Source organism: Calypte anna, chromosome 17 (genome assembly GCF_003957555.1).
Source record: "Calypte anna isolate BGI_N300 chromosome 17, bCalAnn1_v1.p, whole genome shotgun sequence".
In the NCBI taxonomy this organism is placed as follows: Eukaryota; Metazoa; Chordata; class Aves; order Apodiformes; family Trochilidae; genus Calypte; species Calypte anna.
Window position 1 is genome coordinate 9,126,858 of NC_044262.1, and position 14,200 is coordinate 9,141,057.

The 14,200-nt window shown below is 44.2% G+C and overlaps 1 protein-coding gene and 1 non-coding gene across 2 annotated transcripts; one reads left to right on the forward strand and one right to left on the reverse strand.

Annotated features, from left to right (window-relative positions):
* The first annotated feature begins 1,166 nt into the window (after nucleotides 1-1,166).
* On the forward strand, nucleotides 1,167-11,198 carry WDR5 (WD repeat domain 5). The gene is made up of 13 exons (XM_008497261.2): nucleotides 1,167-1,359; nucleotides 2,253-2,361; nucleotides 3,654-3,727; nucleotides 4,608-4,697; nucleotides 4,864-4,953; nucleotides 6,152-6,235; nucleotides 6,810-6,865; nucleotides 7,044-7,090; nucleotides 7,862-7,937; nucleotides 8,558-8,591; nucleotides 9,024-9,098; nucleotides 9,304-9,391; nucleotides 10,077-11,198. Exons 1-13 carry the CDS (start codon nucleotides 1,279-1,281, stop codon nucleotides 10,175-10,177), a joined length of 1,005 nt encoding a protein of 334 aa, XP_008495483.1. The 5' UTR covers nucleotides 1,167-1,278; the 3' UTR covers nucleotides 10,178-11,198.
* A 1,282-nt stretch (nucleotides 11,199-12,480) lies between these two features.
* On the reverse strand, nucleotides 12,481-12,608 carry LOC115599286. Its single transcript, XR_003988278.1, has one exon. It is a non-coding gene; the product is annotated as a U6atac minor spliceosomal RNA (small nuclear RNA).
* Nucleotides 12,609-14,200: the final 1,592 nt, after the last annotated feature.

Here is a 14,200-nt window from a genome sequence, read left to right on the forward strand (position 1 = left end):
AGGGGCGGGGAAGGCAATGCCCGTAGCCCGGGGGGGGGTCCGGGGGTGGGTGTGCCCGGTACCGCCCGCCCCGCTCGTCTGAGGGGTTGCGGTGGTGCTGGGGGGGTTGTAACCCCCACATTCACCCCCAGACACACACACGCACCCCAGGGGGTGTTGGAACCGGTGTAGGGGGTTGTGCGGGGAGAATGAGGGTGTAAGGGGTGGATGGAGGGAGGGATGGATGTTGCGGGGTTGGCAGCAGGATGCCTGCTCGCTGGAGTTCCCAGATCAGTTCCAGATGAAAAGGAAACTGATCCGCATGAGAAAAGTTGAATTCCTTGCTGCTGCGAGCTGGGGAGAGGGATGGTTACGAGAGGACGGGGAACTGGTAGCGCTTTGCTCCCTCCCTTCTCCAGAGGAAAGGCTTTAAATGCCGGGAGAGTCGCTGGAAGAACAAATTCTCTTCCTCCTAAATCTTCTGCCACCCGTATAAAGAGTCGGTGGGGTTTTTGGGACCAGAGTTTTGAAGGGGAAATCCCTGCGGTGTGAGCTGGGGGTTATTCTGTTCCTCAGCTGAAATGTAGCTGAGCTGCTCTGGAGATTTTATTTTTTTTTTTTCCAACACTGGCACAGCAGAGCAAGGGGTGATTGGGTGCTGGAACCCAGTGCTGGTTGGACTTGATGATCCCAAGGGTCTTTTCCAACCCAAATGAATGGATTCTTCTGTGATCCTCACCCTTTACGAGGAAAATACAGGAGTGAAGTACTCACATTCCGAGGAGAAAGGGTGTTAAGCTGTGGAAATGTTTGTTATTTATTCTGTTTGTTGGTTGTTTCTGTACCTAAATAACAAGGCAATTCACTGTTCCTCCACCTTTTTTACAAAAGCTTGGATTTCCTGAGTACTTGTTTGATGTGTTTTGGGAAACCAAACCCTGCCACACCTAAAAGCTCTTCTGCTTTATGGAATGGGGCAGAGGTGGGGGGGGGGAAAACCTTTCCAAGAAGTGCTAGAAGGCCATGGCTGGGGTGCTTGGGCTGGCACAGGAGTAGGTCTGGAGGCCTAAAATGTTGCTCTGAGCAGATCCAGAGCGTGGGGTTTTTATCTTGGCAACCTGCAGTTAAGCTAATCCCATTCTCTGAGGATCTTTTTGACAGCTACTGAGCATATTTTGTTTTTCTTCCAGGTTTTCCTTTCGGTGCTGCTCTCCTCTCCGTGGCAGGGGCTGCCTTTTGAAGCAGCACATTCATTCTTCCCTTCAAGCACCATAAGTCTCATTTGCCAGCCTCAGAACCATGGCAACAGAAGAAAAGAAGCCAGATGCAGAATCCACCAAAACACAATCTACTCCTTCCTCCTCAACCAATCAGAGCAAGGTGTGTCCTCCCAGCAATGGCCCTGCAAATACACATGGCACCTACCTGCATATTCAACAGGCAAACAGAATTAGAGGATGGAATTCCCCTCCAGATTAACAACTTCTCTGCCTCTCCTGTCTCCTTGAGCTGAAAACGTGCTGAGGATTTTATGGGAAAAGCAGATGGAGTGCAGCACCTTTTTTTGTGCTGGTTTTTTTACTGCTTTCTTTCTTTGGGTTTTTTGGGGGTTTTTTTGTTGGTTGGTTTGGTGGAAGTTTTTGATAGCAAAATCTTGTCACTTTGAGCACTGGAGAGGCAGGTTGGTTGTGTCCTTGGAATGCCTACAGGCAACTGGGGAATGGGTGAATCTGGCATTGCAGTTGCAAAGGGGGGAGGCAGTTGTTGTGCAGGTTCTTTGAAGCCTGCAGATGCTCAGAAGAGGTTTTATTGTCTAATTGAAACCTCTGGAAAAGGTGAAAAAGAAGGAAAAAAAAAACAACAGAAGAATTCAGGGGTCTGGAGGAATTGGCTGATGATTTAATTCATGCTAAGGGTGAAAACTGGAAATGCTTAAGAGCACTACACAGATCAATCCCAGAAGTATTGTTTTGCTATACCAAGCACTTAATGGATGGACTGTTGGATTACTCTCACCTGCTTGTTCCTGGCTTGGATGAAATTGATATCAAGGATGAGTTGGCATTGTGCATGCAGCAGTGATGCACTGCTGACCCCAGGCAGCCAAGGTGCTTTGTTTTGTTTTGTTTTTTTGAATGTGGAGAAGGGGGAAAGACAAATGTGAATGTGGAATCTCCATTTTGGTGAACATCCATTAGTGTGTACTGACCCAGAGCTTGTCACTGAGACACTAAATTGAGAGTTTTGTCATCTTGCATGTGTTTTTCTTGCAGCCTGCACCAGTAAAACCAAACTATGCTCTGAAGTTCACCTTAGCAGGACACACAAAGGCAGTCTCCTCAGTAAAGTTTAGTCCTAATGGAGAATGGCTAGCAAGCTCCTGTAAGTATTGCTTTCTTTTTATTTCATCTAAAACCTGCAAATATGGGCCTTGGAGACCTGCCTGTCTTTAGTCTGGCTTTCCTCAGCTGGAGGAGGGCTGGAGTGGTGTGGTTTTTCTGAAAAAGAGCAATAGCAGAGCTGTCACTCTGAGTTAATCTTCTTGAAGCTTTTGAAGTTGTGTTGTTTGAATGCTTCATCTTCTCTGTGTTAACCAAGCTGGAGAACCCTGACCTGCTCACTCCTTCACTGAGCACCAAAAGCAAACACAGGGTTCATTCCCTGGGCAAAGGAAAGCCTTGTGCTTTTCTCTGTTGCTAAAGACACAGCTTAAGCTTTTAAATTAAATGTTGTGGATGGTTTCTGCAGGCAAAAGCTTGGCTGTGGGAAGTTAGGTGGCTTTTTGCTGGACTGGAGAGTGTGAGATGGAGGAGTAGCCATGTGCTTCTGTCCTGTCTGTGGTGTTTAATCAGAGCCTTTGATTAGCCCAGTGCAATCAATGTGTGTGTGGGGGGTTCTCATAAACAGTGTTTTGCTACTTGCTATTCTGAGTAGTAGATCAAGTCCTCTTCTTGTCAGCTTTGGTGTTTCCTAAAGTTTTTTTGGTTGTCAATATTTCTGACAGCTTTCTTTTGAAGCTGTGTTTGTGTGACCCTCAGTGGTCCAGAGAGGAGCTATGGATAAGGAAAGTGAAACTGAAAAGAACAGTACTGAATATGATGAGGGCTTCTCAAATGTCTTGTGGACAAGGGAATGACTTAGATCTTTGAATTAGCTGCAGATAATGCACCAAATATAAATTATTTTTGTGTTCATATGTCCTCATGAAAGCCCTGTCCCACCCTTCTCTTGCTCAGGTTTTCTCACCTTTACCTCTGGCAAAAATCACTCTTTCTCTGGCACGTTTTGCTAGTTAAGGTGGATGCTATGTTTGAGAGTTTGTAGGCATTCATTTGGTGTAATTTCTGTTCTTTTTGGACAAAAACGTTTCAGCATCCTTACAGAACAGTACTACTTTTACCACTGGCAGTTAAAACAAAAGTGGAAACCCAAGCTGTCATCAGAGAAACTGAAGTGACTGGGTGCATTCCAGGCAGTTTCTGTAATCTGGGCTGCAGCAACAGCTTGGCATGCACAAAACTGTCCCTTTACCAACTGCATCTTCCCTTCTGTGCTGAGGTCTGCTTAGAGAGGGAGAACTCCTCAGCAGAGATGTAATTAATGTATTTCCACCTGGAAGGGGCAGCTCTATCTTTTAGTGCTGTTAATCTCCTAACTGGCACATTCTTTTCCAGCTGCTGACAAACTCATTAAAATTTGGGGAGCATATGATGGCAAGTTTGAAAAAACAATATCTGGCCATAAACTGGTAAGTGAGAACTGTGTACTTGAACATGACATTTCTTTTGAAGAATTATGCTTGCTTTTTCTCATCCAGAAGCTTCCATTCTTGGTTAGTTTGACTTGTATAGAAAGTTTTTCAGGCTTGTTTTGTACATCTTTGTTTATGCAGTCCTGGGCACCAGCCTGGGTCTGGAATTGTTGAAGTATTACCAGGTCAGGGTGGAAATATGGGTGAAGTTCAGGCTGATAAGAATCCCTGTGTGCACACTGCCTGGGCATTTTCTTGACTCCCTCCATTTCAGGATCAAAATCCTCAGACCCAGCCCAGTGTTGCCTTGGGTGAAAATCCCTGGAAACTGTAGCACTGTGTCCTCCTTCCCTTTTTCCTTTGTACGTGGAGTGGAGTGGCTGCCTTTTAAGGAGACTGAATTTATTTTTTTTTGTGTGTGGCTTTGCCTACATAAACACAACACTTACTCATTCTGCAAACTTCTAAAGAATACATGAACTGCCAAACCCTTTGGGGTTGTTTTCTGAAGTTTCTTAGGCAAAGGAAAAGCAGGACAATTTTGTTCTGCAGCTTTAGGGGACTCAGACTATGCAGAGTGAGCCATTTGTCATGAAGAGAAGTCCCTTACTCAGATTACTTTATGTAGTTTAGGAATTCCAAGAAAGAGTGTTGGTGGCCACTATGTGAAGAAGCCATTGATGTTTTGGGGAGTATATGGCTTAACTTAAAATGAGCAGCTGTCAGAGTAGCTCTTAACACAGTCAAATGAATTCCCAACTCTCAGGGCTGAGTTTTCTTTTCAAGCTTTAGCTATGACTATAATATGCAGTCTGTGTTTTCCATTTTCCTGTGTTGGTGAACAAACAGAGCTGAGAACTGTTTTCTTTTGTTTTAGGGAATTTCTGATGTTGCTTGGTCATCAGATTCCAACCTTCTTGTCTCTGCCTCTGATGACAAAACTCTCAAAATCTGGGATGTAAGCTCGGTAAGGGCAGAAACTTATTTTCTTTCCTCCTTCCCAGCACTGGCATCTAAATCTGGGGCTGGTGATGGATGCTTTGTGCATTGCACAGTGGTTAACCTTAGTGCAGATCTGAATGCTTTTATGCTGCTGAAGGATGCTGTGTATTTAACTCTAACTCTTATTTCAGGGTAAGTGCTTAAAGACATTGAAAGGGCACAGTAACTACGTTTTCTGCTGCAACTTCAACCCTCAGTCAAACCTCATCGTTTCTGGATCAGTAAGTGATTTTTTTTTTTCTCTTGCATTGCTGGTTCAAAGCAAGTACCTGACACTCAGGGGACAGAAGTTCTGGGGATGCCTGGCAGAATGATGATGGCACTAAATTGTAGCTACAACTAAAGCACTAAATTGCAATTAAAGTTTTGTTTCCTTAGCAGTAGATTATGATTAGTGTAGCCCAGGACTTTTTAATAGAATGGCAAAGGGTTTCTACAAGCAGAATCAAAAGAGTACAACTTGTAGGTGATGTAATATTAAATTTACAATACAACTTAATTTCTCATCACCTAGATTCTAACTCAAAGTATGACTTCTAATCTCTGCACATCAGGTCAGTTATTAATACATGGCATGCTGTGTCATAATAATAATAATAATGATAATAATAATAATAATAAAGACTTGAAAATCATATGAAATAAAAGAATGAGTCACTTAATCCTCACAGGATGCAGATGATGGGGCTGTCCCTGGCTGGTATGGGGGTCACAGTCTCTTTGTCCAGCAGCAGTTCTGATCCAGGTTCCCTGTTTAGGACTTGTCAGTGCTTGAATTTGTAGCCAGTGCTCTGTGTGCTGTCCAGTTTCCCAGTTCTGGCCAGGATGGGCACCACCAGTGGTTGGCTGGGTGCCTGGCACCTTCTAGGCTGGTGAGGAAGGGAGTCACCAACCTGGTCCAGGACACAGATCATAGAATCATAGAATCCTAGGGGTTAGAAGGGACCTCGAAAGATCATCTAGTCCAACCCCCCCTGCCAGAGCAGGGCCACCTAGAGTACATCGTGCAGGAGAGCAGGGCCACCTAGAGTAGATAGTGGCCACTTGTCTTAGAAAGTGGCTTTGCTTACACCAGTGATGTTACCAGGGGTCAGGAGCAGGGGGAGCTGGTCACAACCCCTTGCTGTGTCACTTTTACACCCTCCATAAACACAGCTTGTAGTGTGATGGTGTGTGCAGTGCCACTGCTGTCTGCTTGGGGACACAGTCCTTAAGCCAGCCTCAGTGTCCAGGTGTCCTGTGTGGGGAGGCAGGGCTCAGGGAGCTGTGTTCCCCCAGCCTACTGGGTTTGCCCTGCCTGGTGCTTGTGTCCCTGCTGCAGCTGGAGGGAGGCACTGGCACCTAAGTCAAGCTGTAACACCTTGCATGCCTCGAATAGGTGCATCATTAAACCACCTTGTGCATTTCTTCAACCTTCAGTTTGATGAAAGCGTGAGGATATGGGATGTGAAGACAGGGAAGTGCCTCAAGACCCTGCCTGCTCATTCTGACCCAGTTTCAGCTGTAAGTCACTTCCAGTAACTGAACACAGTAAGGGGTTTATTTTGCTCAGCAGAACTCCTACCTCTGGTTTCCAGAGGGTTTGTGCTCTTCACTTTGTATTACTAAGTCTGTGTGTGGTGGAGTGGATGGGCCCTGGTGGATTTGCTCAAAGAGAAGGGAACAAACTGTTTTCTGCAAGAGCAGTACAGATTTTGGTCTTGGCTTTTAATTGTTTTGCCAGCAGTCTGCTGCAGGGGCTCAGGTTTGTGGTTGCCTGAGGATCAGGGAATAGGCTGTGTGGCTCTGGGCTGCTGGAAGTTACTGAAATCCAGGGCTGGGCAGCTCCATAATACACTTGTTTCCCAACTCTTCCATTGAATAGGTATTATTGCTGAAATACAGCAACCTTGAGATGAACACAGCATATTGCTGAAATGAAGAGAACTGAAAAAAAAAGCCTCAAACATGCTAAACTGTCACTGTCGTGTTGTGATTGTTCTGCCTTGTGTATAAGATACTTCACATTATAAATTAGTTATTTGTAGTCAAGAGGTCTAAAACTAAAGTTATTTTTTCCCCTTCTATCATATTGCAGGTGCATTTTAATCGTGATGGATCCCTGATAGTGTCAAGTAGTTATGATGGACTCTGGTAAGTGGTTATGTCTTGTCTGTGGCACAGCCTTTTACATTTAAAAAAAAAACCCCTTTTTTTTAAAATCTTATATTTTATTTATATTTATATTTATACTTATTTATGTATTTATAGATCTAAAATCAGAACAGAGACTTGAAAACCAAGATTAATTTTTCTTTTTTGTTTGTAATAGTCGAATCTGGGACACAGCATCAGGCCAGTGCTTGAAAACACTCATTGGTAAGAGGAATGCTTCTTGTTTGTGCTCCATTCTTTGCTGTTCAGCTGGGACATGAGTTTCTACTTCAGTGCTGTGAAGAGTGCCTTTCTTAAGCTCTCTTTTACAGCCTCCCTTCCATCTATTTGTATCCTGTTGTCCTGTTTATTGCAGTAAGAGGAGCCACCCACTCATGTGAATAAAACTGGCTTAAGCCTTGGGTGTTCCACAGTGTAAATGGACAAAAACATTTTCCAAAGTTTTCTGCCATTCAGCTGGGTGGTGCTTGGTGTGTAAGAACAGAGCTGTTTGTGCAGTTGGCTGTGATGGAGACAAGCAGTCTGTGACTACACCACCTGCCTGGTTTTATTGCAAGGTGCATGAGGGATGTTGAGAACATGGTTAAGAAAGGAAACTCCCTGTTGGGCAGGTTGTTCCCTACTCCTTCATGTTCTTATAAAGCATTACATAGACAAATTATATGGCATGTAGCCTCATCTGATGATATTTAAAAGGTTGAGTGTCTTGCTTTGGTAAGTGTGGATGCAAGGAAGGAAATTCAGTTACAAAAGGTTATTTAAAATGTGAATAAAATGCTCAATCTCCTGTTCTGAGATTCTTGAAAACAGGATCACCTTTCTTACTCCTTTGGTTTTCTTAGATTACCAGAGGGTGACAAAACTGGAAGCTTGTTTCTCTGCAAAACTTCCCAACAAATAACTGTTGAAAGAAATTCTTTGTCAGGGAAACAGTACAATGTGCACTGTTTCATGTCACTTTTCTTTTCCCTGTAGATGATGATAACCCTCCAGTGTCTTTTGTGAAGTTCTCCCCAAATGGCAAATACATACTAGCTGCAACTTTGGACAAGTATGTATTAAAAAAAAAATAATAATAATTCCCAGGCTTTGAAGTATTTCAGTATCAGATAAAACTTTCATTTTGCTGTTATCATAGTAGTGAGACTCCACAGGGTCATACACAGCTTTAAAGCCTGCAATGTGCTTTGCCAAGGGCTCTGGCAGGACTTGACTCCTGAGGAAGTCCTGAAAGTGCTTGGTGACTGCAGCTCCTGTTTGTACCTTTTAAAACCTCAGCATCTCTAAGTCATGGGATTGATGATGGTTTGTAGGGTCTCAGTCTGGTGGGTTTCTTACCCTTGAGTGTGTTGGGAGTTGAGGGGTGTCTGCCAGACACCTCCTCCTCTTTCTCACTGTAATTTGCCATCCTGCCCATTGTTTCCTTCATTGTCTGGTGATTATTTATAAAGAAACCTGCAGGAAATAATTAAATACACCTGTTTTCATGGGAATATGAATGCATGGCAGTAAAATTGATACTTTGGGGTTAACTGAAGTTATATTTGAAAGCCAAAGTAAAGTGATCCACGTGGACTTTAAGAACTAAGCATGGACAGACTTTCTGTGCTGCTAGGAAACTCTCAGATGAAAAGAACACAAGGACTAATCTTTTTTTCTGTTGTTTTCCAGCACTCTTAAACTTTGGGACTACAGCAAAGGAAAGGTAAAAACAAACCTGGAGACTTAATATAAAAATCTGGATTTCATATGTTATTAAACTTGCTTAACACTTTACAGATACCATAGGAAAAGGTGTTAATACTTTATTGGAGAAGACTAAAGATGTATTTATAAAAAGTTAGTGATTGGGTTTCTGCATAGCCCATGGACATGAAATAAAGCTCTATAGGTGCATTTTTCTCCTTATAAAAAATAAGCTACTGTTGCTTGGTTTCTCTCTAGTAGTGACAAATTCAGGGTGTTTTTTTTCTCCTCAGAATTGTTTAAAATCTGAGTGCAGAGATGCCCTCTGCATCCTCTATAAACTGGCAGAAAGAGGGGTGGATATATTTAGTCTGTTTTACCAAGAGAGCTGGTCCTTGAGTTGAGAGCTGCCTCCCAGCTGGATTCATGCCCTGTGGCTCTTCCCTTTCAGTGCCTGAAGACATACACAGGACACAAAAATGAGAAGTACTGCATATTTGCAAATTTCTCCGTTACTGGTGGGAAGGTCAGTGTTTGTTTGAGATGCTTTTTATCAATATTTGGGGTTGGTTTGTTTTCTTTTTTATTCCTTTTCTCTGTAGAGCAAACAGAAGTTTAAGGTTGTCTTTGGGTGGGTGTCTGTGTCTCCCATTGCGTTCAGTAGCAGTTACAAAGAGATCAAGAGAAAAATTAAAATAATTGTGTTTTTTTTTTTCCCCTCTACCCTCCAGTGGATTGTGTCTGGTTCAGAAGACAACCTGGTTTATATTTGGAACCTTCAGACAAAAGAGATTGTACAGAAATTACAAGGACACACAGGTGTGGAAGAGGGTTTTGGTTTGATTGTTGAAATACTCCTTGTGTCAGTGTGTGATGAGGGCTGAGCTGGAGCATTTATTTTCTCTCTGATACTTAGTTCTGATTGTCAGGCCCATAAATTCTGGTCTGATTGGAGATTAATTGAATCCCAGGACTTAATTCCTTTTTTAAAAAATTATTTTTAGTGGGCATCACAAGTGTTTGTTTTAATGTGAGAGTTTTGACATCAGCTTACTTCATCTTTTGCAGTCCCCCTGTTTTGGACTCTTAAGTGGGTTTCATTTTAGGACAAGGCTCTGAAGATGAAGTGCTATCTAAGCACTGAGTAGGATGTTGGATATGCCTTACATGGGAATTAAAAACTGACCAGGTTTTTATTAGATGTTTCTGACATGGTGTGCTAAGAGTTTTGTCTGTGAAGTAAGCAAGAACCTGGAGTGGTTTTGCCTTTTGGATTAAGTCAAATGCTGTCCAGCTACTTCAGTCTGCCAGTGTTTCCTCTTACAGAGAAGCAGGAGTTGGAAAATATTTATGAATAATGTGTTTGTAATTCTGCTACAAGGGAAAGGGAACTTGGCTGCTTGGTTTTAAAATGCAGTAGCAATGTGCCTTGATTTTCAGAAATGCATGCTGGATTTCACTGCTGGGAATAATGACCCATCTCTGTCTTTTCCTTTTCGTTTAGATGTTGTAATCTCCACAGCTTGTCACCCAACAGAAAACATCATTGCATCAGCAGCATTAGAAAATGACAAAACAATTAAACTGTGGAAGAGTGACTGTTAAATGTTCCAGCATCACTTTAGAGACTGTCAGGAAAAAATGTTTTTAAAAAAAAATTATTAAAAAAAACCACATGAGAATATTAAAAATCCAGTTTGGCAGGAAACCTGAAGAATATTTGATAAAGTGGTTTCTGTTAGTCTTGGCCCAAAGAAAATGTTTTAGCTCTTTGCTAGAACTGGGCAATGTGGTGGAAAAAAAAGAATAAAAAAAAGATGCAGTGTCTCCTTTTCTTGCCTAATCTTTTGGCAGACAAATGGATCATTCTGACAACGTGTTAGTGTGTCAGCCTTTTATTGGACACCCCAAAGATACTGTACTTTTTGGTGGCATTACTTCTGGGCACTGCTGCTTAAGGAAGAGCTGCCAGTCTACTTTGTATCAGTAAGTTAAGTCACAAGCCTAGAGATGTGTGTAATTTTTTTACATGTCTGATTTTTTTATTTTTCTTTTTTTTTTTTTTCCAGAATGTAGCTTCTAGTCTCTTGAAGTTTCTGTATTGTTTTAAATAGGAGTACTGCATCTTTCAGGGTGCTTCATTTTAAACACTCAGCTCAAACTTTGTGACCAAATAAAAACATGAAGTTCCAGATTTCCCTCTTCCTGCCCCTGACTTGACTCCTGTGGTGAAATCTCCTCTTACCTTCTGTATAGTTGCTTACCTCTTGTTAAGTGTGTTTAATAGCTGCTGTTCTAGAGCAAAGTTACAGTTCTTCTGTTAACCATTAAAATGAATCCTGCTTGTAGTTGTTCTCAGCATATTTTTTTTTTCTCTGCTGGTTATAAAGCAAGTTCACAAAACACTGTAAAGTTCCTTCATTGTAAAAAGAAAAAACCCCAGACTTTTGTATCTTGAAAACCCATGGTATGAAGCTGTATTGATACTGGCATGACTCTGTACCTGTTTCAGCCTTGGTATTTCTTTCCCTTCTTGTCATACCCATGTGGTATTTACACATCCAAAAAAAAAAACCCAACAAAAAAATACCATGTGCCATAATAAAAAGGTGGGATTTTATGTGTATGCTTGTGGTAAGAGTGTACTAGTGTGAAATGTCTGTGTTCAAAGAAACCAGCCTTAAAGACACCTTGGGAAGGAATTATTTCTGAAGCAGCTTTGAGTGAGGAGGGGAGGAGGAGGAACAGTGTGGTGCTTTGTATCTGTTGGAGAGAAGGAGGAGCATAACTCAAGTCAAAATTTGTTTAAAGTAAGAAGATGGAACTGGAGGTGTCCTTTGCAGAGGTAACATTTGTACAAACCCTCCCAGAGACTTTTAGTCAAGGAGAAAGGAACCCTGCAGCCCTCTCCATGGCTGAGCAGTGATCCAGGAGTTTGGGCTGGTGAAGAGTTGCACTGAGCCCAGCTTGGATTGCACCCAAAGGGTTTTTTTGGAAGGGGCTGTTCTGTTCCTGAGGAGCAGAAATCCATTGCTTTGATCCTGACCTCATGTGCCTGATGAGATCTGAAAATCAGTTGCAGCACAACCCTGTCTGGAGGCTGCTCAGGGACTGCTTTGCCTTACACGGAGTGGAGGAGCCAGCTGCAAGGCAGGAGGTACAGCTTTTCTTTTAAAAGTACAGAGTTTGTGTTGGGCTGGTGCTAAAATGGCTCTTGAATAATATCACTGTCTTTTGAGGTGTTTCACTACCCCCAGGAATTGAGGTTTATATTGTGTTTATTTTGTTTTTTCAGTCTTTTTCACACAAGCCAGTGGAACTTTTTGATTGCAACATTGGCAGTGCTGCTTTACCAGGGTAGAAGAGCTGCTGTTTTACTTCAGCAGAGCATTTTCCTATGGATTCCAAAATATTCTGTACCATTGTACTTCCCCTGGACTTGTGTCTGTCTGGGTGGCTCTGCTTGTCCAGCTGTGCTTTCCTTGTTGTCCCAGTCTATTGTGATGGAGATGGTTTCTGTCAGGAGGGAATCTTTGGAACAAGGGGTGTTCTCTTCCCTCAAACTGAAGAATTCTTGCCAAGTTAAGCCCCTGGTATCCCCTTTGGGGTCTGTATGGTGCTGAGCTGTAGCTATCCCCATCCTGGTGTGTCAGGGGTGTGGTGATGGCCAGGATTAGCTAATTTCGTGCTGAAAATGCTGTTGGTGCAATGGCTGAGCTGCCTTGTGCGAGGTTGTTGCTTTTATTAGATAGAGTGCAGGCTGGTTGGAGCGGGCCGGGAAGGGAGCTGGGGCTGTGAAACTGAGGAAACAGGAGAATCTGGAGGAAGAAAGCCAGCAGGGGGGACTGTCTTTTTGTTCGTTGGTTTGTTTTTAAGGGTTTCCCGTGAAAAACGACGGAAAAAACACAAAAAAACATTGGTTAGATGCCACGAAGTAGGTGGCAGTGCCTTAACCGTATGTGTGTTGTACAGGCCACTAGGGCCTCTTCCATCCTTATCAAGGGGAGTGCTAACCTTCTCTCCTTTCATACAACACGCCAGCTCTTCTCCTCTCACTGCTATTTAAACCTCAAATAGCTCCCTTCTCTACAGCTCAGGGTGAGACACATTCCTCCTCCTTTTTCTTCTCAGTGTGGCCTCTCTCGCTAATCCCCATACCTGACTTTTACTCTCGTTCCTCACGGGCGTAAAACAAACCCTGAAAACCCCGGTAAAATAGCAGCGAGTCAAGGTTTTCGCCCCCTTCTTAATATATTCATCGCTCCTAGCCAATCAGATCGCAGCCACCGCCTCCTCTCTGACCGCCCCCTGCCAGTGCCGCCCCGCGCTGCCCAATTGGCGCCTTTCCCGCGGGGGAACAGTTCGGCTTCCGCCTCGCTAATGGCGGAGGGAGGGATGGAGGCCGCGGGTTCGAGTCCCGCCTCGGGCAAGGAGCGTGGGTCGGGTGCCGTGAGCCGAGTTCTGCCTGGCCCAGCTCCCGAGCGGGATTTGCGGGCGGAGCCGCCTAATCTGCCCAGGGTTTAGCCGTATTTCTGAGTATCCCGAAGGTTTAAGTGGGAACATGAATGCACTGGGGGATTTGCTAATCAAATTTTCCTCTGCCAGGGATGGGAGGGAGGATGCTCCCTGACGTGATCCCTCAACTGCCTCGGAGCCAGTGACACGCGTGAAAAGAAAATCACACTGGTTCCAGGTGTGGAAGCAGTTGTGGAGGTGGGTTTGCTCCCCCACTCCACCCCTACTCTCTTCTGAAGTTCTTTTCCTTCTGCATCCCGAAGGAATAAAAGCCGAGCAAACAACCAGCAGCACCTCAGCCCAGCCACAGCAGTTGGTTTGGGGTCAGGGGGATGCTCCCACCTCAGTGTCTTGCTGCCGGTCACCCCCGTGCTGGGTTTCGTGCGCTGGTGTTGTCCTCATCTGCTCTCCTGGATCTTCCCACTCCGTTCCCTTTGGGAAGGACCAGCTGGCTCCATGGTGCAGGAGCTGCTGTGCTGGATGAAGCCAGGGATCCAGGTGCTGCACCCAAGGGTGTGCGCAGCCCCCCACCCACCAGCTGCTGCATCCCCTGCTCCGGGCTGCCCCTTCCAGGTACTGCTGAGTTTATTAAGGGATTAAAAGTCAGTTTCTCCTCTTTATTGAATGCTCTGATACATGCACGCCTTTAAATCAATCCCCTTTCCTGCTTTTTATCCCTTCTCCCCGCGGCTTTCAGGCTCTGCTGTGTCAGAGGGTTTTATAATCACATTGTTCCGAGGCAACGAGACCCCGCGGGTGGTTAAAGTGAGTTGGATGAAGGAGTTGGGTGGCTCAGGCATTTCTCCCAGGTGCTAATTGTCCCTCCTCAGCTGTAGATGCCCCTGCTTGGATAGATTGATGCCGTCTCCCAGTGAAATACTAACAAGTGGATTCACTAACGAGGATTCTGTGTGCCGATTTGGTCCCGGTTCCTGCCTGCTCAGGAGCTGGGTCTGGCAGGGGAGATGCTGGGTCTGGCAGGCTGGGGTGTGCCTGGCTGGGGGATTTCTGGTGCTGCTGGCAGGAGGGTGCTGGATAGGCTACATAAGCAGCTTAATTTGTCATTTTAATTTTTTAATCCCGTGCATTCAGTTGCGCTCTCTTATTAGTAAG

Coding starts and splice junctions, on each gene's coding strand:
- WDR5 (XM_008497261.2), top strand. CDS start 1,279: ATGGCAACAGAAGAAAAGAAGCCAGATGCAGAATCCACCAAAACACAA. Junction 2,362..3,653: donor AGAATGGCTAGCAAGCTCCT/GTAAGTATTGCT, acceptor ATTCTTTTCCAG/CTGCTGACAAACTCATTAAA. Junction 9,099..9,303: donor TCTCCGTTACTGGTGGGAAG/GTCAGTGTTTGT, acceptor TCTACCCTCCAG/TGGATTGTGTCTGGTTCAGA.